This window comes from Nothobranchius furzeri, chromosome 13 (genome assembly GCF_043380555.1).
Source record: "Nothobranchius furzeri strain GRZ-AD chromosome 13, NfurGRZ-RIMD1, whole genome shotgun sequence".
Classification (NCBI taxonomy): domain Eukaryota; kingdom Metazoa; phylum Chordata; class Actinopteri; order Cyprinodontiformes; family Nothobranchiidae; genus Nothobranchius; species Nothobranchius furzeri.
In genome coordinates, this window is record NC_091753.1 from 59,344,879 (window position 1) to 59,367,467 (window position 22,589).

Here is a 22,589-nt window from a genome sequence, read left to right on the forward strand (position 1 = left end):
CCTGCACTTTGACTGCTTTCTAGTATTAGTTAGTTATATTTCTTGAGTGAGTATTTAATTTTAATACTGTACCATATTTTGCTTGCAGTTTGTGACAATTCATGGTGAGTTTATATCATCAATTGCAGTTTGTCAAAATAGGGGGCCCCACAACATTTTCTTGATCCCGCACAATGCTAGAAACGGCCCTGATTATGCTGCGAAATGTCTTCAAGAAACCAAACAAGTCCAGCTGCCTTCCTTTGAAAGCCTTTTGGATTTAAAACCGAAACTTTTCCTGTCACGTGACTTCTGCCGCGATGGCTCGTGGGAGATTTAGCAGCTAGCTGTGCCACGATGCTAACGCTCTTTTGTACAGAAAATGGGCGAGGATGAAGTTACTTTATTTTCTGACCTCATTTGTGAAAATTATATTTTTTCGCAACTAATTTTATTTAAAAATGTATAAATTTACCATTTTTAAATCTAACGTTTTGTTGAGCTGCTCTTGACTTAGCCTACATGCTAAATCCACAGCGTATTGCCTTTGGGACGTATTTATCATTAGGAGCAACTCGTATTAGCCTGACTTTGACACGTTTGTGAATTCACCCTCTAAACTAATCATTTGTGGGCAACTTGGAGTGATTGCGGGAGCTACAGCCACCTCTGCGCCACCTAACAGCCGAGAGGTGAGCACTGCGTCAGCCCAGGGGATGGGGAGCAGAAGCGGTCAGCTACCAGCAGGTGGCGCCATGGCTAAAGGGACCAGCACCCAGAGAAGCTGCTGCTGACGGTCACAGGGAGGACACAGGTGAGCTTATCGGTTCTTTCCTCATTTGAGGTTGAAAAACTAAATCTGGCAGGACTGTAAAAATGAGAATTAAGGGGAAAATGTCTTTATTTTTGTGTACATTTGCAGTCCGGGTCAAACTCAGAATACTGTTGCTATAGCGATCTGACACTGATGGGTTGCAGCTCTTCTTTCTACCTTTGATTTAACCGTTAAACAGTTTCTGTGCTCAAATGGGAGTTCTAGACTCAAACACAGTTCAGGGTTCTGGGAGTTTCCCTCCCTCCGACTCTTTCCATGAGAAGAATTTTATGTGGAGCCCTGGAGGACGTTTACTGTTGGCGGAACCGAAGTTTTGCAATTAAATTATGACATAGTGGCAAAAGATTTGTGTAAACTAGCCTCTTACAGTTCAGGACATGTTTTGGCAGCAATGCTCTTTAATGTGTTCTGGGGTCAATGTCTGCAGCCAAACTAAGGCTTGCAAACACCCAAATCACTGAAATCCATCCGAACATCTGCTCATTGCCCCGGCCTAATAAAAGCTAAAGAATGCTGCTGTCTGTGTGCTTTACAGCTCATGAGCTTGCTTCACTTTTTCCATGCTCTGTATCTGCAGCAGCAGCAGCAGCAGCGTGGATGATCTGGCCTTGTGGGACCCTCAGACTTCAGCTTCCAACAGATTTTGCTGCTGTTCCAAAAGGAAGAATTCATGCGTCAGGCTGAAGCTGCTCATGGCGAGAGGCGCTCAGGCACCAGGTACCGTGGCCTTCAGAGCCGTGCTCCATCTCCGTGGAGCAGAATCTGTTTCAGCTCAGAGTCATCTGCCTTGGATTTGCCACGTAGTCCAGAGCAGGAGATGGGCTCACCATGTGAAATAGTGTGAGATAGCTCCTCTTTGTGATTCACTCAGAGTGTGTGTGTGTGTGTGTGTGTGTGTGTGTGTGTGTGTGTGTGTGTGTGTGTGTGTGTGTGTGTGTGCACTCGAGCAGGACAATGTCACCTTGACTGAGATGTGTATGAGACATTGAGAACATGCAGCATCTGTAGAACACTGGATGGAGATGGACTAAAATGTATCTTGAGTGTGTGTGTGTGTGTGTGTGAGAGAGAGAAGATGTGTGTAAGTGTGTGTGTGTGAGAGAGAGAGAGGGTGCAATACTGAGGCGGGTATAGCTCTCAGACAGCTCGCAGTGTCGACGGATCCCTCCACAGACCCAGGCAGAGCGGCGCAGGGATGTCAGGGACAGGAGGACACACAGGTGGGTCGCGGGAGCTGTGGGGGGAGGAGACGGAGCCACAGGTGACATCTAGATTGGAGGGTTGTTTTATTCTCATCATTATAAAACATTTGTGAGGGATACTCTGCAGACCAGCGAGTCACAGCTGCTGCTCAGGAGCCTTTTGCTCCTCTGTTCATTTCCTCCTTCAGTAAAACGAACCAACTCAGCAGTTCAGTTTTTCTTCTGATTGTTTGAATCTAAATAAAAACTCGAGCCTTTAGCCCAGCTGCAGGTGTGTCCCTCCTCACCGGTACCAGACCTTCAACTGAGCGAAGCGCTCAGTCACGTGACTCAACCGAGCCAGAATCTGTGCATCCTGGTAGTTAGAGCTGAGGAGCGCAACCTCGACCAATCAGGTCCAGGCGGAGGCGTCGCTCCCTCTCCTGGAGCCCCCTCATGATGCCTTCAGGGGCTGTCGAAAATCACACCGTCACCAGCAGGCGCGCGCTGATTCATGGACTACGCGTGTTTTGTTGACTCAGATGTGTTTTATTTTATTTGGTCTGATCTAATATCCGCTTCTTTTCACGCATTTAGCTGATCTAACAGCTGACGGCGACGTTTTCACCTCTTAAATAACAGTTCGGCTTCTGTTTGTTGGGGTAAGAAAAGCGCAGCCGTGACGTTTAGGAGCGCGGATTTCCGAGGCCACGTGAAGGCCTCCCGAGGCCCAGTGACGTGAGCCGCTCCCCTGCGCTTCCTCCACCAGCCAGTCAGAGGAGGGATGCTCTGAACGCAGGACTGCAGCATCTTCACCGAGAGGACGAGCAGCACAAACACGTCTGATTCTGTCTTCCTCCAGCTCCGCGTCTCTGGACCCTCATCATCCTCACACCACCCCGAGGCGTCTCCACCGCAGGAGCAGGACAGGACAGAGCAACCGCATCACAGCCAGTCGGATTTCTCTTTCTACTCCTTTTTCTTTTCTCCCTTCGACCTGCGACTGATTTCTACTCTTTTGTCTTTCGGGTTGTTTTTGTTTTTTTGTTTGGTTCCGTCTCGCGGAGGAGCGCCGCCATCCTGGTCAGCGGAATGATACACGTATCCTAGCACATCTGAAGGTTGATGGGAGACTGACGATCCTGTTTTTATCTGCAGAGCTTTTGGATTTTCCTTCTGTCCGTCTGCGCAGCATCTCAGTACGCACGGCGCACCGGAGAAACGCGCAGCTAACCTGCCCCGTGCGTTAGAAAAAAGGCGTATTTCCCCATTCTTAAATCGCCTTCGCCTTCTCCGAGGACTTATCTGAACAGCTGCGCTGCGTAAAAAAAAAACGAAAGGAGGATTTAAACGCAAACGCAGCTTAAGCATCCAAGAGCAAGCTCGAAAATGATGGCCGGCGGAGCAGTCCAGCAGAACGGCATCTTCTCCAACCCTCACCACCACAGCCAGCAGCCGCACATGGAGGCTGACCCCCCGGACTCGCGCAAAAGACCCCTGGAGACCCCGACGGAGGCCAGCAGCACCAAGCGCACGAACACGGGAGGTAAGCAGCGATGGAGATGCTGGGGAGCAGTTCGGGGTGGGGGTGGGGGGTGCTCTTTTAATCCGCTCCCTCGTGAGCGACGACGTTTCCCATCAGCATTAGAATAATCATGGGTCGCTGCTTCTGATGGGAACAAAAGGAGCGGAGCGGAGCGGGATTTGGAGGGAAGCCGTCCGGTCCGGTTCGGTCCGGTTCCGTTCATCCTGGATGATTCAGCCCGTTTCTGATGCTCGTTTTTTAAATTGCGTGTTAAGAAAAGCGCGCAGCCTCGGCGGCCATGCTGGAGCCAGAACCAGGATGTAAACAAGTGAGATCAGACGGGCTCTCATCCCGACGACGGATGACCTTGTGCTGATCTCAGATCAGCCACCATCGCTGCTGGCCCGTGGGGTCAGAAAGCAGCTTAGAGCCATCTTCATCATCCTTGGGCTGGATGAAAGCGTTACCATGGTGATCACCACATTTGGTTTTGTTTACATGCTGTCATGCTCCAAGCATTCCCATCACAACCATAAACCGGCCATGCACCTCATCATGGACATTTAATCCACCTGTAATGGAGTTCTCCACACACCTCAGGTGTAACTCAGGATGCTTGGTAGGCGCCAGGATTACAATCTGCAGGGTTCAAACATCCAGAAGGTTAACCTCAACCAGTGAACGTAGGTTGTGTTCATGGGAGCATAAATTAGAAGTCCAGACTGGTATAAACTCAGATTCATTTCATTTTGCACACAAGCGTTTACACGTGGAGAAGAACACGAGTGTAGAACGTTTACAGGACTGAAGGCTGAAATAAAAGGAAAGACGTGTTCTGGATGATTAATCTGAGTTTAATTTCAAGAGCTCCTGCCATCTTTCCACGCCGATGGGAGAGCGTCTGAGGAGGGCGAGCCTCGGGTTAGCCAGCGGTGTGAAACTGCAGATCGATGCAGCACTCGGAGCACTAAAGCTCCTCCTGGCTGTACGTAAAAACCCACCGCTGGCTCTCTGGGGACGTCCTCCTGCAGCCAGGCACTTTGTCCATTTAGACAAATGAAAAGGCTGGAATGATGATGATGATGATGATGGCGACGAACCAGACTTTTACTCAGCCAGAGAGGACGCCGTCACTCACAGATAAACACAAACAGGGTTTGGAGTTTCTACTGTTTTAATGTCTTGTTGTAAAATAATGTAGTTTTTGTGTCTTTAGGGTCTACAGCCTGAGCTGTTCACTAAACCGCAGCTTTATTCACTAAAACACGGTGGTGACAGTTAATCTGAGCCGAGAACGGGCCGGTCACCATCTCAGCGCGGTTTGACCCGAGTCCCACGGAGAGTTGTATCTGCTCTCAGGCTGCAGTTGTGACAGTAGAAGTGGTGATAATGATGGTTGTTTCACGCCACACACTCCCCACCCCTGTGCTTCCTCTCTCTGTAGTGGCCTTCCTGCAGCCCCTTTTTGAATCTGAAGGCATTGTTTACCCTCAACAAGAAACTGAGACTCATGGTAAGACAGACTTTGATTTTGATCTTCTGCTTGTTTTGTTACCTGAACTGTAACGTTCTTTAGTGCAGAACCAGTCAGCAGGCTAAGTCTCTCCTACAGCGCTCCACACTTACATACGCTACACTTAACACTCATTCTTGTCATGAATCAGGATGCTGCATGCTGGTGCCTTTAGGCTGAATGTTATCAGTCCCATAACATCCATTTCTCATGCTTTTTATGCAAATTCAGTGTTTATTTTTTCATAAAGTTCAACATAACCACACAGGTGAGTGCTAATGACCTTTGACCTCATGCTGGCCATATCATCTGCTGACGTCTTGTTGAAATGTTCATCCTCTCTTCGATATGCTGCCAGTCTGGCGTGTTTCTGTCTGTTTTTGTTGGAGGATAAAAAAGAGAAAACTCCGCAGAAATATCAACGTTTGTTTTTATCCAGCAGCTGCAGCTCAGACGAAGCAGGAGTTGTGTGTTCGGATATTCCCGTCCGTCCGTGTGTGTGTGTGTGTGTGCGTGTGTGTGTCTAACAACATGAGGAAGGAGCCGATCAGATGGTAGATACACACCAACACAGGACGGCCACGGCCTCTCAGGTCATAAATCACACGAGTGTCAGTAAAAGCTGAAGGTCTTAGAGACAAGAAGATCAACGAGTAGCTGCAGAGGTCGCTGCCCCCCCCCCCCCCCCCCCCACCCACCGACCCGAGCTCACCGCCGCCCCTCACCCTGCAGCACAGCAGGCGTCTCTCCACTGTTGAAGGAATTCAGATGTCCCTCCGCAGGCTCGACCAATCAGAGGCCTGTAATGAGCTCGCCGCTAATATCTGATGTAGTTTTTAATCATTTGACCTCCGTGACCTAGATAAGTCAGGAATGCAGGTCAGGGTGCTCATCATCTGGGTTGTTTATTCCTCCTGGAGCTACAAACTTCATGTTTTCTGTTTATTTTTTAATTAGAGGAGTTTCTCTACAGTGTAAAGTTTAGTCTTGATCAGAAATGTGAGGAAATCTTTTGGTGAATTACTAAAATCATTAAAATGATGGGGATGAAGGCACGAGGATTTACTCGTTACATCATGCCTTTCAGCTGTTTCTCTCCTCCCCGGAGCTCCGCTCACCTGTAACACATCACACCAGCTAGCCTGGCAAGCCAGACTAAATAAATGTATTATTTAGTCTGGCCACGCTCCATTGACGGCTCTCGGTTGTGGGGCGGGTTCTACCGTTGTCTTTCAAATGATCTCCACATGCTACTGGACAATGAATGTGACATCCTCTTGTTTCACTCTGTTGCATCATCCCACCCACCAGGCATATAGAGGGCCCTGATTGGCCCACAAAGCAGATAAAGCTCTGTGATTTGTTCACTAAGCAGATAGAGCACTATGATTGGCCCACCATTATGGACCAATCACAGCTCTTTATGTGTTTGAAACCCCTCTAGAGAGCTGTGATTGGCTAGCCAGAGTCCTGGTAGGAGCTGCGGAGGTTCCAGTGGAGCGTGCCTAGACCAAACTTTGCAAAGCAAGAATTTGGTCTAGTTCACTAGGCTAGGAACCAGCAGCATCCAGAGCTAGAGGCATTGACCTTAAGTTGTTGTTAAACGAGCAAAAAATCCCTCGCTACCCGCTCAGATCCTTCCAGCCTGAGCGTTCGTGTGAGCCTAAAGCGGTTCATCAGAAACACCCGTCACCCAGAAGGTCCCGTCAGCAGAGAGCAACACGTCTGATGTTTTAGTTCATGTTCAACAGAAGTTAGTTTAATGTCTGAAGGTGCGGGTCACACACACACACACACACACACACACACACACACACACACACGCACGCACGCACGCACGCACGCGCGCACACACACACGTACACACACACACACACGCACGCACACACACGCACACACACGCACACGCACGCACACACACACACACACACACACACACACACACACACACGTACACACACACACACACAAACATGTACACACACACACACACGTACACACACACACACACACACACACACACACACACACACACACACACACACACACACACACACACACACACACACACACACACACACATATGTACACACACACACACACACATATGTACACACACACACACACACACACACACACGTATACACACACACACACACACACACACACACACACACACACACACACATATGTACACACACACACACACACACACACACACACACACTGGGCTGGTTAAACCCTTGATGATATTGATGTGTGTTTGGGCGCTCCCAGAGCCGAGTCGCTGCTGCTCCTCACATCGATCAGCTGATGAGGAAGAAAACAGAAACTCACCCTAGTCACGCCACTACACACCCCTAGTCACACCACTACACATCCCTAGTCACATCACTACACACCCCCTAGTCACGCCACTACACACCCCCTAGTCACATCACTACACTTCCCTAGTCACGCCACTACACATCCCTAGTCACATCACTACACACCCCTAGTCACATCACTACACACACCTAGTCACATCACTACACACCCCTAGTCACATCACTACACATCCCTAGTCACGCCACTACACATCCCTAGTCACATCACTACACATCCCTAGTCACGCCACTACACATCCCTAGTCACATCACTACACACCCCCTAGTCACGCCACTACACACCCCCTAGTCACGCCACTACACATCCCTAGTCACGCCACTACACATCCCTAGTCACATCACTACACACACCTAGTCACATCACTACACACCCCTAGTCACATCACTACACACACCTAGTCACACCACTACACACCCCTAGTCACACCACTGCACACCCCTAGTCACACCACTACACATCCCTAGTCACACCACTACACACCCCCTAGTCACACCACTACACACCCCTAGTCACACCACTACACACCCCTAGTCACATCACTACACACACCTAGTCACACCACTACACACCCCTAGTCACACCACTACACACCCCCTAGTCACACCACTACACACACCCTAGTCACACCACTCCAAACCCCCTAGTCACATCACTACACACACCTAGTCACACCACTACACACCCCTAGTCACGCCACTACACACCCCTAGTCACATCACTACACACACCTAGTCACACCACTACACACCCCTAGTCACACCACTACACACCCCTAGTCACATCACTACACACCCCTAGTCACGCCACTACACACCCCTAGTCATGCCACTACACACCCCCTAGTCACGCCACTACACACCCCTAGTCACGCCACTACACACCCCTAGTCACGCCACTACACACCCCTAGTCACGCCACTACACACCCCTAGTCACGCCACTACGCATCCCTAGTCACGCCACTACACATCCCTAGTCACACCACTACACACACCTAGTCACATCATTACACACCCCTAGTCACACCACTACACACACCTAGTCACATCATTACACACCCCTAGTCACGCCACTACACACCCCTAGTCACGCCACTACACACCCCCTAGTCACGCCACTACACACCCCCTAGTCACGCCACTACACACCCCTAGTCACGCCACTACACACCCCTAGTCACGCCACTACACACCCCTAGTCACGCCACTACACACCCCTAGTCACGCCACTACACATCCCTAGTCACACCACTACACACACCTAGTCACATCATTACACACCCCTAGTCACACCACTACACACACCTAGTCACATCATTACACACCCCTAGTCACACCACTACACACACCTAGTCACATCATTACACACACCTAGTCACACCACTACACACACCTAGTCACGCAACTACACACTCCTAATCAGGTCACTACACACACCTAGTCACACAATTACACACCCCCTAGTCACGCCACTACACACCCCAATCACGCAAGTACACACCCCTAGACACGCAACTAAACACCCCTAGTCACGCCACTACACACTCCTAATCAGGTCACTACACACCTTTAGTCACACAATTACACACACCTAGTCACATCACTACACACCCCTAGTCACGCCACTACACACACCCTAGTCACATCACTACACACCCCTAGTCACGCAACTACACACCCCTAGTCACGCAACTACACACCCCTAGTCACGCCACTACACACCCCTAGTCACGCAACTACACACTCCTAATCAGGTCACTACACACCTTTAGTCACACAATTACACACCCCTAGTCACGCAACTACACACCCCTAGTCACGCAACTACACACCCCTAGTCACGCAACTACACACCCCTAGTCACGCAACTACACACCCCTAGTCACATCACTACACACCCCTAGTCACGCAACTACACACTCCTAACCACGCAACTACACACCCCTAGTCATGCAGCTGGTGATTGATTTATGGTGAAAGCGTTGGTACCACAGCTATGACATCACTCTGATGTAAAGGTCCCAGCCCCGGTCCGCGAACCTGCTGGACTCTAGAGAAACAGGAAAAGCGTTCTTTGCTTCATTTATAGATATGCTGGTGTTACGGTTGTGTTACACGTGGAAAGGTTTGTGTTTTTAATGATGAACCCGTCCTCCCCCATCAGTGGTTCTGTTCTACTAAAGCGGGTCATAAAGGGTCGAGGATAGGGATGGGCGTTCACGCTAAGTGGACAAAGACTACCCCACAACGCAATAACAAAACTTTGTCCACTAGGCAATATTCCTGACCGGCACCAGAAAGCAGGAACACATCACACCTGCCTTAAGGTTGGTTTATGCTTGACGCGTCCGCGAGGTCCGCACGGCTCTGCGCGGTGAAATTGAGTCATTTTAACAACCACGCCCCTCCACCGCGCCTCCTCACGGCCCAAAATTTCCACACCGCGCACCTAGGAAATTTCCTAACCACGCGGACGGTCGGATGCGGAAAAACATGGCGGACTGGCAAGAACTAGTACGGCAGAGGTTGGTAAATACAGACATTTGTATGATTCAGCTCTCAGAGATCACCGTGATCAACATGTTGTTAATAATTCTTGGAGAGAAATAGCTCGCACTGTCGGAAAAGACGAGAACGCTGTTAATAATGCTGGAATGCCATGTTGTAAACAGTAATTTTTACTTCTACTATGGTGTAGTGTTGGATGCATGCCGTAGAGCTCCATGCTGCCCCCTACAGTTTGGGAGAATATTGGCTCACCGCAGAGACGAGCCGCATGAACCATAAACGCTGCGAGTTGTGAAGCGCGTTCCATCCGCGAGCCGCATCACCGCGCGGAAAGTAAATGCGTCAAGCATAAACCAAGCTTTAGCCAATCAGCACTGGCCTCCAGTATCTTTCAGAGTTCAGTTAAGATACTTGTTTTTGTTTACAAGTCTCTACAGGGCTGTGCTCCGAGTTATTTTACAGAGTTACCCACCCGAAATAAACCATCCTGTACGCTTGGGTCATCACAGCATGACCTGCTAGTTGTCCCAAGAGCTAAATGCTGCACTAGAGGAGGCGGAGCTCTTTCAGTTTTGGTCCCCGAGCCGAGTTTATATGTTTATGTTTATATGTTTATGTGCTTAGCAGACGCAAAGCGACTTACAATTATTTATTTATTTTTTTAACCTATAGGGCATGTTGTGATCTGTGGGGGAAACCGGAGTACCCGGAGGAAACCCACACATGCATGGGGAGAACACGCAACTCCACGCAGAAAGGCCGCAGCCGAGTTTCGAACCCGCGACCTTCGTGTTGCGAGGCAACAGTGCTAACCACTAACCACTGCGCCACCATGCAGCCCAATACTCACTGATGAAGACCCACTTTTATACAGCGGCATTCCCTCAGGACGCGAGCTAGCCGTGTTTGAGATCATTGATCCAGTTTAGTTGCACTTATTTTATCTTGTTTTTATTTTATTATCATTCGTTGCTCTCGTTGGTTCGTATTTGTTTTTATTTCGGTGACCACTGCGTGGGTCAGCCATGTTTTTAAAGCGTATTCAACACTTCAGTTCGCCTTCTGGCAGCTGGAAGGTGCTATGTGAATAAAGTTGAAGATGATGATAGACAACGCTTGGTCACGTGACTCTCACCTGGTCTGTAGCTCAGCATCTTAAAGGGAAATGACCCCCCCCCCCCCCTCTAGGATTGTTGGAGGAACTAGGACCAGGGAATGTTTCTCCTCTCCAGCTCTCCCTTTGGCTCTCTTCTTAGCTTCCTCTCCTTCCCCCTTTTTTCATCCCCTTAGTCGTTCTCTCCTTTTCATCTGTACCAGCCAGGCTCTCGGAAACCTCTCCTTCACCGAGCCCTTCAGCTGTCGCTCACTAGCAACCGTTCCCCGTTCCGGTGATCGATCTGCAGGCGTAGCTGCATTTCCCCTCCCACGCGCTTTGGTCCTTTTCCTTTCTCAGTCCACTGCGTCAAATTAAAAAATAAAGATTTGTTCAGGGTGGGGCGAAGGCGCAGAGAGGCGGAGCTCTTCCCACAAGACGAGGTGTGTTATTGGCGGAGCTGGACATCTGTCACAGATAGCTGGCGTCTGATAGGTGGGAGAGTAGGGAGGCGATAAATATGGATGAGGGAGGGATGAAAGGGAGGATGAGTGAGATCCCCCACCGTCCCAACAACAATACACCAGTTTTCACACACAGAGAGAAGCAGCAGCCACTTCAGTCATCTTTGTGTGTCGGCTGGCTTTCAGTACGGAGGCTTCTGATTGGCTCTCGCCCCTCCAAGCAGCAGGATGTTCAGATCAGCTCGTGGTGGGCTGGCGAGAGTTCAGAGTTCTGTTTACGTCGCAAATGCAGCTTTAATAATGTTTACAAACATTTACCATCGTTTACCAACGTTTACCAATGTTTACCAATGTTTACCAATGTTTACAAACATTTACCAACGTTTACCAACGTTTACCAACGTTTACCAACGTTTACCAATGTTTACCAACGTTTACAAACGTTTACCAACACTCGTTTTTTAGATTAAAGTGTTGGAACAAAAGACAGATTCTGTGTGTGTGTGTGTGTGTGTGTGTGTGTGTGTGTGTGTGTGTGTGTGTGTGTGTGTGTGTGTGTGTGTGTGTGTGTGTGTGTGTGTGTGTGTGTGTGTGTGTGTTAGGAACACAGGAGGCAGGTATTGGATGAGCTCAGCCACACAGACTAGGTCTTTCAATTTTAAGGCAGATTTAAACTCACACAGGAAGTTGAGGACTTCTTCTGTTCTGAAATGTGAAACAAACAATAAAATAATTAATGAGGAGAATTAAACTCCAACAGCAGCAAAGCAAACAACCGATAAAGATAGAATTATTTCCTGGAGTCGGTGCTCTCGGTATTTATGAGCGACGAAGGAGACAGCTGGTCAGGGCCTCGCTGCTGGGGAGCTGTGTGTGTGTGTGTGTGCGTGTGTGTGCGTGTGTGTGTGTGCGTGTGTGTGTGTGCGTGCTACTATCCCAACAAAAGACGAGAGCACCAGAGGGTGGGGGTGCTAGACAAAGCCTCCCCCTTAACTCTCCCTGCTTTGGGGAGATGAATATTACACCCCCACCCTATTTGACCCATATCAGCTGCCGTAGCCGAATCGGGACGTTTTTGAACTTTTTGACATTTTATTTTTTGTGACTGAATTCTGTTTCCTGTCACCTGTTCAGCCTGATTTCAGTCAGCTGTTTAAAGCAGCGTGTGGTAGGACATCAGTCATAAATAATCTTAAAATAAACGGATTAATGAAACATTTAAAGCCTCGACTGTCTGCCTCCCGGCCCAAATAAGAGTCACCGGCTGAAACCGAGGATCCAGTCCTGAAACTGAGCGCTTCGTTCGTGAGGTTTGTTGGACATCAGAAACATTTATTGTAGAAAGGTGTCTGAAAGCTGCGACGAGACAACGTCTGAGAAGGACATCTGATGATTAATGTTTCAGAAAATGTTTAATAAACAGCCACAGCTTATATTTCATGCATTTTAATAGAAAATGAATGAACCGCGTTTGCTGATCCCTGATGGAGAAGCTGGTCCCGCCTCCCTCAGGTTTAGCTGTCATACGCCGTGCTGTAGAGGCGACTAACCAGACCTAAACACAACTAACCAGTTTAGCAGAGACTCCATTGATGTTTCTGAAAAGTGCCGCTTGTTGTTATTATTAAAGTTAAAATGTGAGATAATCAGAGCTTTGCTGGAGCTGAGAACCGTTGTGGCTTTGTGATGTTCAGCTGGCCAGCTCGGCCTCGGCGGACCCGAGGACACCAGATCCCAGGATTTGAGCCCCGATCCCCTCCAGCAGCATGGAGAGCCTATTCTGGGCCTTAGCAACAGATTGGCCTGTTTACTCACAGAAGGATTTATTATTTATTGTAAACAAAAGCTGCATGACTCGTTCCCTCCTAGGCCTCTCTCACACAAACGCACACACACACGCACGCTCACTCACTCACTCACTCACTCACTCACTCACTCACTCACTCACTCACTCACACACACACACACACACACAGAGTTTATTTATATTTGAACATGGCGAGGTTACTCAGACACGTTGTAGGATAAGTGCTGCATCCATTCAGGACCTGCTCCTGGCCACTGTCCTAAAAAGTCCTTTTTATTCATTAAAGGAAGTGTGTGTGTACTTCCTGTGTGTGTGTGTGTGTGTGTGTGTGAGGGAGACATGGAAACAAAGACCCTCATCACAGCAGCCAGTGGGAAACCCTGTAGTTATTCACACACACACACACACACACACACACACACACACACACACACACACACACACACACACACACACACACACACACTGAGTCCACGTGGAAAGGCTGCCACCGGGAGTCAAGCCTACAGCAGCCATCGTATGAAAAGTAGGTTCCTACACAACACGTTCATCCTACCAGGAAAAATAAATTCCCTAAATGAACATTCCCCTAAAAATTTAGGAAATCTGAAGATTTCTGGGCAAACGTTACCCCGGGAACAGCTTCTGTTTATTGTCTGGAGGACCGATGAGCTAAAGGCTAGGCAGTGTTGCTGCCATCTTAAACCAGCTCTAATCTTTAATAAACCTTTTACCGTGACTCGAACGTGACTCGGACCTGACCCGGACGTGACCCGAACGTGACTCGGACCTGACCCGGACGTGACCCGAACGTGACTCGGACCTGACCCGAACGTGACTCGGACCTGACCCGGACGTGACCTGAACGTGACTCGGACGCGACCTGGAAGTGACCCAGACGCGACCCGGACGTGACCCGTACGTGACCCGAACATGGCTTGGATGTGACCCAGCCGCGACCCGGACATGTTCCAGACGTGACACGGATGCGACGTGGGCGTGCTACATTAGCCTTCTAACAGGTTTTAACCTGAAATACAAAAGTTTATGAAACGACGTCATTCGAGCTGCTGGTCGCCATTTCAGGTCAGCAGCGACACACTTTGGTCTAAACATCCCTTGAAGAAGATTTAACGCTGAACCCGGGTTTAAACCTTAAACGTCTGGTTGAGTGGCAGCAGCTTCACTGAGTCGTGATTTAGATGGTTTTATTTGACACCGACTGAACAAATCCTCGTTAAACGTTGAATCATCTCACTTCCTGTCAGCCACCTATGCTGGAGCGGTGAGGGATTGTAGCGTGGCCGTGTGGGCTCCCTCTCATCTCTCAGGGTTCAGCCAAGTCAAAGCATGAGCTGAGGAAACTCGACACCCGCCGCCGTCCTCAGCTCTGCTGGTGATGAAATACAAACTACAGTGGATGCAGAGAACAGATCTTCCTCCGTGTTCCCGATCAGGCTCAGCGAGCGCTGACCCAAGTAGCATAAAGCTTTATTTTAGAGAGTTAATTCTGAATTACTGTCAGGATTTCTTCAAACTAGAGCTGCAAATTCAGCCTGGACACATGGAAATGAGCTGAATCCATCAGCTCTTGAACTTTGTCTTCATTTAGTTATGATGTGGAAACGTTCTGAGGGTAAATCTGGGCTAGTGGAGTCTGAAGAGTATCCAGCACCAAAGCCATGGTGTTTATTTGGGTGAAAGCTGTTTAACGGCCGGTCTCCACCAGAGTAAGCTGAACTTTGGAGAATTGACGGAACAGAGAAAAGAGGATGTCCTGCTTTGATGCTGGTCCTACTGCTGGTGAATAAATTCTCTTCTCCTCCCAACAGAGGAACCAGAAGATGGAAATAATACATTTCCACCTTCTATAATTTAATGTCATTATTACACAATCTCTGGTTTTACTGACACAAGCTGTGACATCATCCTGCCCTGAAACTCTCCCTTTCTCCTCCTTCCTGTTCTGCTCTCATTTTCCCTCCCTTTGCTTCTTCCTTCCTCCTTCCAGCCCTCCCACTTCCTCTGCTCCCGATCCCAGCACTGACCCACTTTGGGTAGGAAGCCTTGGACTGACCTGCTTTAGATACAGGCCTGCTAATTATACCCAGCACGTATTATTGAGACAGGAGATGCTGAATAGGAAGCACATATGCACACGCAGACAAACGCAGTCCGAAACACCTCCTCCTCAACAGATCGTTTCTGACATCTCATAAACAGTTCTGCACACCTCGGCTGCATGACTCTTCAATGAGATGTAACGCGTGACTCATGGTCATTATTTGTATTGTTGCATGGTAACACTTGCAGCAGGTTACCATAGCAACAGTTAAAATATGTAAACGTAAGAAGAGAAACGGGAGTTATTATTTTGTTGTAGAATAAACTACCGTAAATGTTTAACACTAAAAGATGTTTGGCAGTACCATAAAAATGCAGATTAATCTAATCAGTGTGGGTGTGTGTGTGTGTGTGTGCACGCGTGTGTGTGTGTATGTGTGTATGTGTTTGTGTGTGTTTATGTGTTGAGTTAACCACGTTAGCTTAAACTTGTGTGCTAGCATCACAGTATAGTACAGATTACTATCATGTACCAGACAGTTAAAGTAGTATCGCTCAGTTAATATAATACTAATACTAATGAGCGTCTGACAGCGGTCTCATACTCGTTAATATCCGCTCACCTCACCTAGTTTAGCTTAGAGAGAGGGAGAGAGACGCCTGTCATCCGGTTCTGGAGCACATGCGGGCTTCTGTGGACTGGATCTGACCCAGACACCAGCGAGCCAGTCCAGCTGCTATTCTTAAAAGCTGCACATGATCCTCTCCTGGTGGTCCAGGCGGTTCTGATCTGGTTCTGACCCAGAAACCAGCTCAATTGACCCACTGAGCCCCGTGCGTCTCATCTGGAGGTCGGTTCTGACCTGGCTCTGACGGTGATCTGAATTCTAGAAGTCCACAATTAATTTTTTAAACCCCTCCACGGGTCTCCGGAGCCCAGCGCGGACCTCCCTGACCCGGTACCGACCCATATGGGCTACAGAGGTCCGTCTTTTCAGCTGCAGAAACGCCCTCAGGCACGGAGATAGAGGCGTTGTTCCTCTGATCTGGAAACCTGGGGACTCGATGCCCAGACAGGCTGGAGTTGGTGCAGCCTTCACACACTCTAGTTTACCAACATGAACACAACCCAACACTAGTAAACACACACTGACTGGATCACATGACCTCTCTACCCTAAACTAGCCACTCTCCACACCGAGCTGAGGCAGCCGAGCTTCTGACTGCCTTTGGTTACGTCAGAGTTCAGATTCAGAAACAAGAGAAAGGAACTTTTACTAGAAAACTGCTGTTATGTGTTTTATAACCAAATATCCACAATAAGCTTTTCTAATAGTCTTCTCATGACAGCATTTTATATGAACTAGAAATAAACTTAACCTGCTATTTGCTCTTTAAAGCTGAGTGTCAAGCAGAGAGGCATTGGGTCCCATTGTTCAAGTCTTTGGGATGACCTGACCAGGATTATTATTAAACCCTGATCTCCGAGTCCCAGGGCGGACACTCTACCACTAGGCCACTGCGCTGGTATCTACGAGCACTCAGAACAGACTAAACAATCTTTATTACACAGAAGCAGGAACACTGATCAGAAACTATTGATCACCATGAATGATTGAAGGTAGATAATAGAATGTAGGTAGGGAGCTTCGGTGGTTCTGCAGCTCATTCCGGTCGTTGGAAGCAGCAAACTGGAACGAGGAGCGTCCGAAGGAGGTGCGAGCTTTGGGAGTAACGGTAGTGATGAAGTTACTGGAATGGGAACGGTGCTGGTTGTTGGAAGTGATGATGATGAGAGAAGATATGACGGGTTAAGGTAACCCTAACCGATGTAACATCCTGCAGGAATGGAGTGATGGCCAGTTAACGAGTGAGTACAGATCCCATGATGAGTGTGAAAGGGGCACCAGTGACCAAACGGGTTGCTGAGTGATGAATGACATCGAGTTTATGAAGAAGTTTTAGGCAGCGGTCCTATAAATGATGTCACCGTCATCTAAGATGGAAGGATTGTCATGTTGACCAAGGTTTGCTTTGCAGAATGAGTAAAGGATGACCTGTTGCTATAGAAACCCAAATCTTCACTTGACTTTAGAAAGTAATGAATTCATGTGAACGTCAGATGAAAGTGTGCTGCCAAGCCAGACACCAGATACTTATAGGAACTGTTGTTGGTTTAGCGTCCAGGAAACAGCAGAGAACATCTCAGCTAGTAGAAGCTAACCGTTAGCATTAGTAACTCCACCACACAGCAGAACTCCTCCAGACTTGTGGTATTTGTGGAGATAAAACATCAACGTTGCAGAGCAGACAGAGTCAGTGGTAGAGTCGTGTTGCTGTTAGCCAATCAGAGGAGAGACGTCCAGATATCAGGAAGTAAGACCCCAGATCCTGCCGTCTGAAGCTGTTCTCCGATCTGGCTCGCTTTAACTCCTGAAACAGGAGCACCAGAGCTTTTTCCTACAGAGACTGACTAGAGACCACTGCAGATGTGTAGAAAAACAAGTGAACTTGGTCTTTCAAAGGTTTTGCCAAAAAAGAGTTATTTCTGCTAGTTAAACGGGAACTTGCTTTAATGTGTTTGTGAGACCAGATTCACATTAATTAAGATTCTGTATCAAATAAAACTTTATAATGAGACAAATCTAGTTCTGAGTTCAGGTGCAGAGCAAGTGAGACGGGATGCTACAGTTTAACCTGATATTGTTTCCGAAATGAAACCTTCTGTATCCTAAAGTAATGGATGCATGAGGAGCTGTTCTCAGTCAACAGTTTAGTTTCTGTTAGGACTTAATTCTACAAACTGAGACGTATTTACAGCACAGTCAACGCTTTACCGTAAAGAGTGTTTTTGTAAGGACCCAACTCCTCTGATGATCACCCTGCGTGTGTGTGTGTGTGTGTGTGTGTGTGTGTGTGTGTGTAGCAATGTTTGAATCTGATTAGATAACATCAGAATGATGGCGCTGCGTTTCCCGAGGCTCTTGGAGCCAAAACAGTGGCGAGGACCAGATTCCCCAAACCCGACACTGAAATTAGATCAGCCCACTCTGGACGTAGCGTTCCAAAGGTTTCTTCACGTCCATGCAGAAAAGAAGAGACGATAGCGCTGGTGTTGAATCCTCCCATTATAGAAGTCATTAGTTGTCCTGGATAACCGTCAGCGTTTGGTGTGATTGGGGGACTTATGCAGCTCTGGGAAGCTGCAGACGGTTGGTGGAGAGGGAGAACTGTGTTTTGGCGTCGGAACGCTGCTCAATCGGGTTTGTCAGACTTGACTTCTGACATTTCCTCCACTTCTTTTTTGCTTTTTGCAAACTCGAACATCAGAAAATCCACTGAGCACAGTAAAATACCTGAAGTCACCAACAGGCCCGCATGAGGACAAAGAGTTAAGCTTATATTCAAAAGCATCATTTAGCTCCATGTGGTGTTGTCTTTTTCAGGCTTTTATGTGTTTAAAAACAAAAACAACATGGATTACAAAAGTATCCCTCTGACTTCCTGTTTCCTGTCTCCTGCTGCAGAGGAAGGCGAGTACTTTCTGAAGGTTTTGATTCCCAGCTATGCAGCGGGATCAATCATCGGGAAGGGAGGCCAGACCATCGTCCAGCTGCAGAAAGAGACGGGAGCCACCATCAAACTGTCTAAATCCAAAGATTTCTACCCCGGTAAGTCTATGGATGGATGGATACACAGATGGATGGATGGATGGATGGATGGATGGATGGATGAAGGATGGATGGATGGATATAATGATAGATGGATGGATGGATGAAGGATGGATGGATGGATGGATGGATGAAGGATGGATGGATGGATATAATGATAGATGGATGGATGGATGGATGGATATAATGATAGATGGATGGATGGATGGATGGATATAATGATAGATGGATGGATGGATGAAGGATGGATGGATGGATGGATGGATGGATGGATGAAGGATGGATGGATATAATGATAGATGGATGGATGGATGAAGGATGGATGGATGGATGGATGGATGAAGGATGGATGGATGGATATAATGATAGATGGATGGATGGATGGATGGATGAAGGATGGATGGATGGATATAATGATAGATGGATGGATGGATGGATGGATATAATGATAGATGGATGGATGGATGGATGGGTGACAGATGAATGAAGGAGGATAGATTAATGGATGGAAGATGTAATTCTTTCCATGCAGTTTGAAGATTTTTGAATCCTCCGGGACTCTGGGAGACATTGCCACACACACACACACACACACACACACACACACACACACACACACACACACACACACACACACACACACACGTCTTGTAATCACTCAGAGAAAAGTTCAGATGGAGTCAAGAGAGGGATGTGAGGAAGAGACGAGTGAGGGAGATAAAAAGAAAGGAAGGTTTGTCTGGGCTGTGGTCTGTGGAGAGGACAGAAGGAGCTGTGTGTGTGTGTGTGTGTGCGCGTGCGCGCACGTGTGTGTTTGTGTTTGTGCATAAACCCTTCCTCTACTCTGAAGGAGGCATCTGTATGCAAATGAGTCGGTTCTTCCTGGGTGACTAATCAAAAGGCCCACCTGCTGCAAGAACCCATTTGTGTGTGTGTGTGTGTGTGTGTGTGTGTGTGTGTGTGTGTGTGTGTGTGTGCACAAATAACAGAGCCAGTGTGATGAACTCAGTTAAGAGTTACTGCTGTGTTTTTGGCCACAGGTCCTCATTCCTCTCCTCGCTCTCCACAGTTATTCCTTCTCATTCCTCCTCCACGTGCACTTACATGCACTTTAGAATATCTTAAACAAACATTAAGCAAATAAAGATGATCTAAGTTTTTTGATTAAATGTTTTCCACAAATCTTTTAACCATAACTTTCACAATAAAAGCTGCTAATGCTGTCTGGTGTCAGCTGTGCTTACATGATGATGTTAGTAAATACTTGTTAGAGCACATTTAGGGCGCTGAGTGTTAAGAGATCCTGGAAGTGTCCTAATATTTATTATTCTGTGTTGATGCATGGATTACCACCGCCTGGGTGACTGAGAACCTTCACCTGCATGAATGCACATCATATTTGGTTATTTTTATTATTTCATCTATGATTCACTCGTTACTGTGAAAACAACAAACAGACCAACAGAACGGGAACATGGATGAAAGTAACATGCAGTAAAAGGGGTGCACATCCAGGGTTTTCTTCCCCTCTGATGACAGAGAGAGGTTACAAGTCTGACTCGTAAAGAAGCTTTTGGAAAAAAACAAATTTCAGTCCTTGTTTTTTACTCCGTCCATCCGGACTCCCCTTTTTATTCATGCGTCCTTCGATGTACCCATCAATCATTTCCCTCTCTCCTCCTGCTTTCGTCTCCCTCCTCTTCCTCTGTCGCTGCATTCATCCCATCTGGAGAATAGTGCAGCGGCAGCACTTAAGGAGACGACCAATTAGCAGGAAGCTGCAGCACTGGCGGTATGAGACAGGCCACTATTCATTCTCAAGCACACACACCGCTCACCGTTATGGCACAACAGATTTATGACATACCCGTGCAGTACAAGGCAGCACTGCCTCCAAATATAGCTCTTCTGTCTGGCTGCGACTCCTGAGCAAACCCAAGAGCATCGCGGTCATTTTTAACATCCCAAAGAGGCGTCAACCTCGCGGTTTACATTCTGAGTTTTGGATATGACGTCCACTCCCAGGTTTTCAGGTTAATTACTAAATCAGCCTCCTCACATTATAAAACCTCCCCCTCCAGTTCAGGTCACTGGTTAGCTAGTTAGCAGGAGCAGCGGTTGTCACATGATCAGTCACATCTCAGTGTAAATGGAGTTTCCGTGAGGCCTCCGGTCCACAGCTGCAGAGAACATGGAGATGATTATTTCTCGTTAGGATCTTGAAGGACACAGCTCGTTACGTCCTTCAGTCACTGGGACCAAACGGATCTAATGCTTCATGCAGCATCATATGCTATTATCATCACATGTTATTATCTTCCCTTTATTATGATAATAAAGTTACGATAATAACGTGATGATAGTAACATGTGACAATATTATCTTCACGCGATAATTTTCACACGTTACTATCTTTACGTGATTTTATCTTCATATGATATCATTACATTATTATTGTGACATGTTATTATCATTGAGTTATTATCGTGACATGTTATTATCATCAGGTTATTATGGTGACATGTTATTATCATCACATTATTATTGTGACATGTTATTATATCGAGTTATTATCGTGACATGTTATTGTCATCAGGTTATTATCGTGACATGTTATTATCATCAGGTTAATATGGTGACATGTTATTACCATCATGTTATTATCGTGACATGTTATTATCATCACATTATTATTGTGACATGTTATTATATCGAGTTATTATCGTGACATGTTATTATCATCAGGTTATTATGGTGACATGTTATTATCATCAGGTTATTATCGTGACATGTTATTATCATCACATTATTATTGTGACATGTTATTATATCGAGTTATTATCGTGACATGTTATTGTCATCAGGTTATTATCGTGACATGTTATTATCATCAGGTTAATATGGTGACATGTTATTACCATCATGTTATTATCGTGACATGTTATTATCATCATGTTATTATCGTGACATGTTATTATCATCATGTTATTATCGTGACATGTTATTATCATCATGTTATTATCGTGACATGTTATTATCGTGACATGTTATTTTCATCAGGTTATTATCATGACATGTTATCATCACGTTATTATCATGACATGTTATCATCACGTTATTATCATAACGTTATTATCATCACTTTATTATCGCCGATAATAAGATAATAATGTGACAACATTATCATCACGTGATAATTATTGCATATTATCTTCACATGTTTTTATATTTACATCATATCTTCATGTTATTATCATCACATCATTAACTTAACATGTTAATAACTTCAGACATTATTATTGTCACATCTTAACATGTTTTTATAACAAATACATCTGATTTCGACTTTAGATTTCACCTCCATCTCAGCTGTTTGTCCTGCTGTCTTTAATCCCTGTGTGATTGTAGTTTTCAGTCTTTAAAATCTCCCTGCAAACAAACACACACACACACACACACACACACACACACACACACACACACACACACACACACACACACACACACACACACACACACACACACACACACACACACACACACACACACACACAGATGCATGC

At 46.9% G+C, this 22,589-nt stretch overlaps 1 protein-coding gene across 3 annotated transcripts in view; it reads left to right on the forward strand.

Moving 5' to 3' along the window:
- Positions 1-337: 337 nt before the first annotated feature.
- nova2 (NOVA alternative splicing regulator 2) overlaps positions 338-22,589 on the forward strand; it is a 68,011-nt gene continuing 45,759 nt past the window's right edge. The window contains exons 1-4 of one of the 3 annotated variants that reach the window (XM_070543709.1): positions 338-793; positions 1,392-1,531; positions 4,965-5,033; positions 18,883-19,026. In XM_070543709.1, the coding sequence (XP_070399810.1) occupies positions 1,507-1,531; positions 4,965-5,033; positions 18,883-19,026 (238 nt within the window). In that variant the 5' untranslated portion in view covers positions 338-793; positions 1,392-1,506. Of the gene's footprint in view, positions 794-1,391; positions 1,532-2,652; positions 3,542-4,964; positions 5,034-18,882; positions 19,027-22,589 lie in introns of those variants that run through there. The other 2 variants (XM_070543707.1, XM_070543708.1) reach the window with 2 other exon arrangements.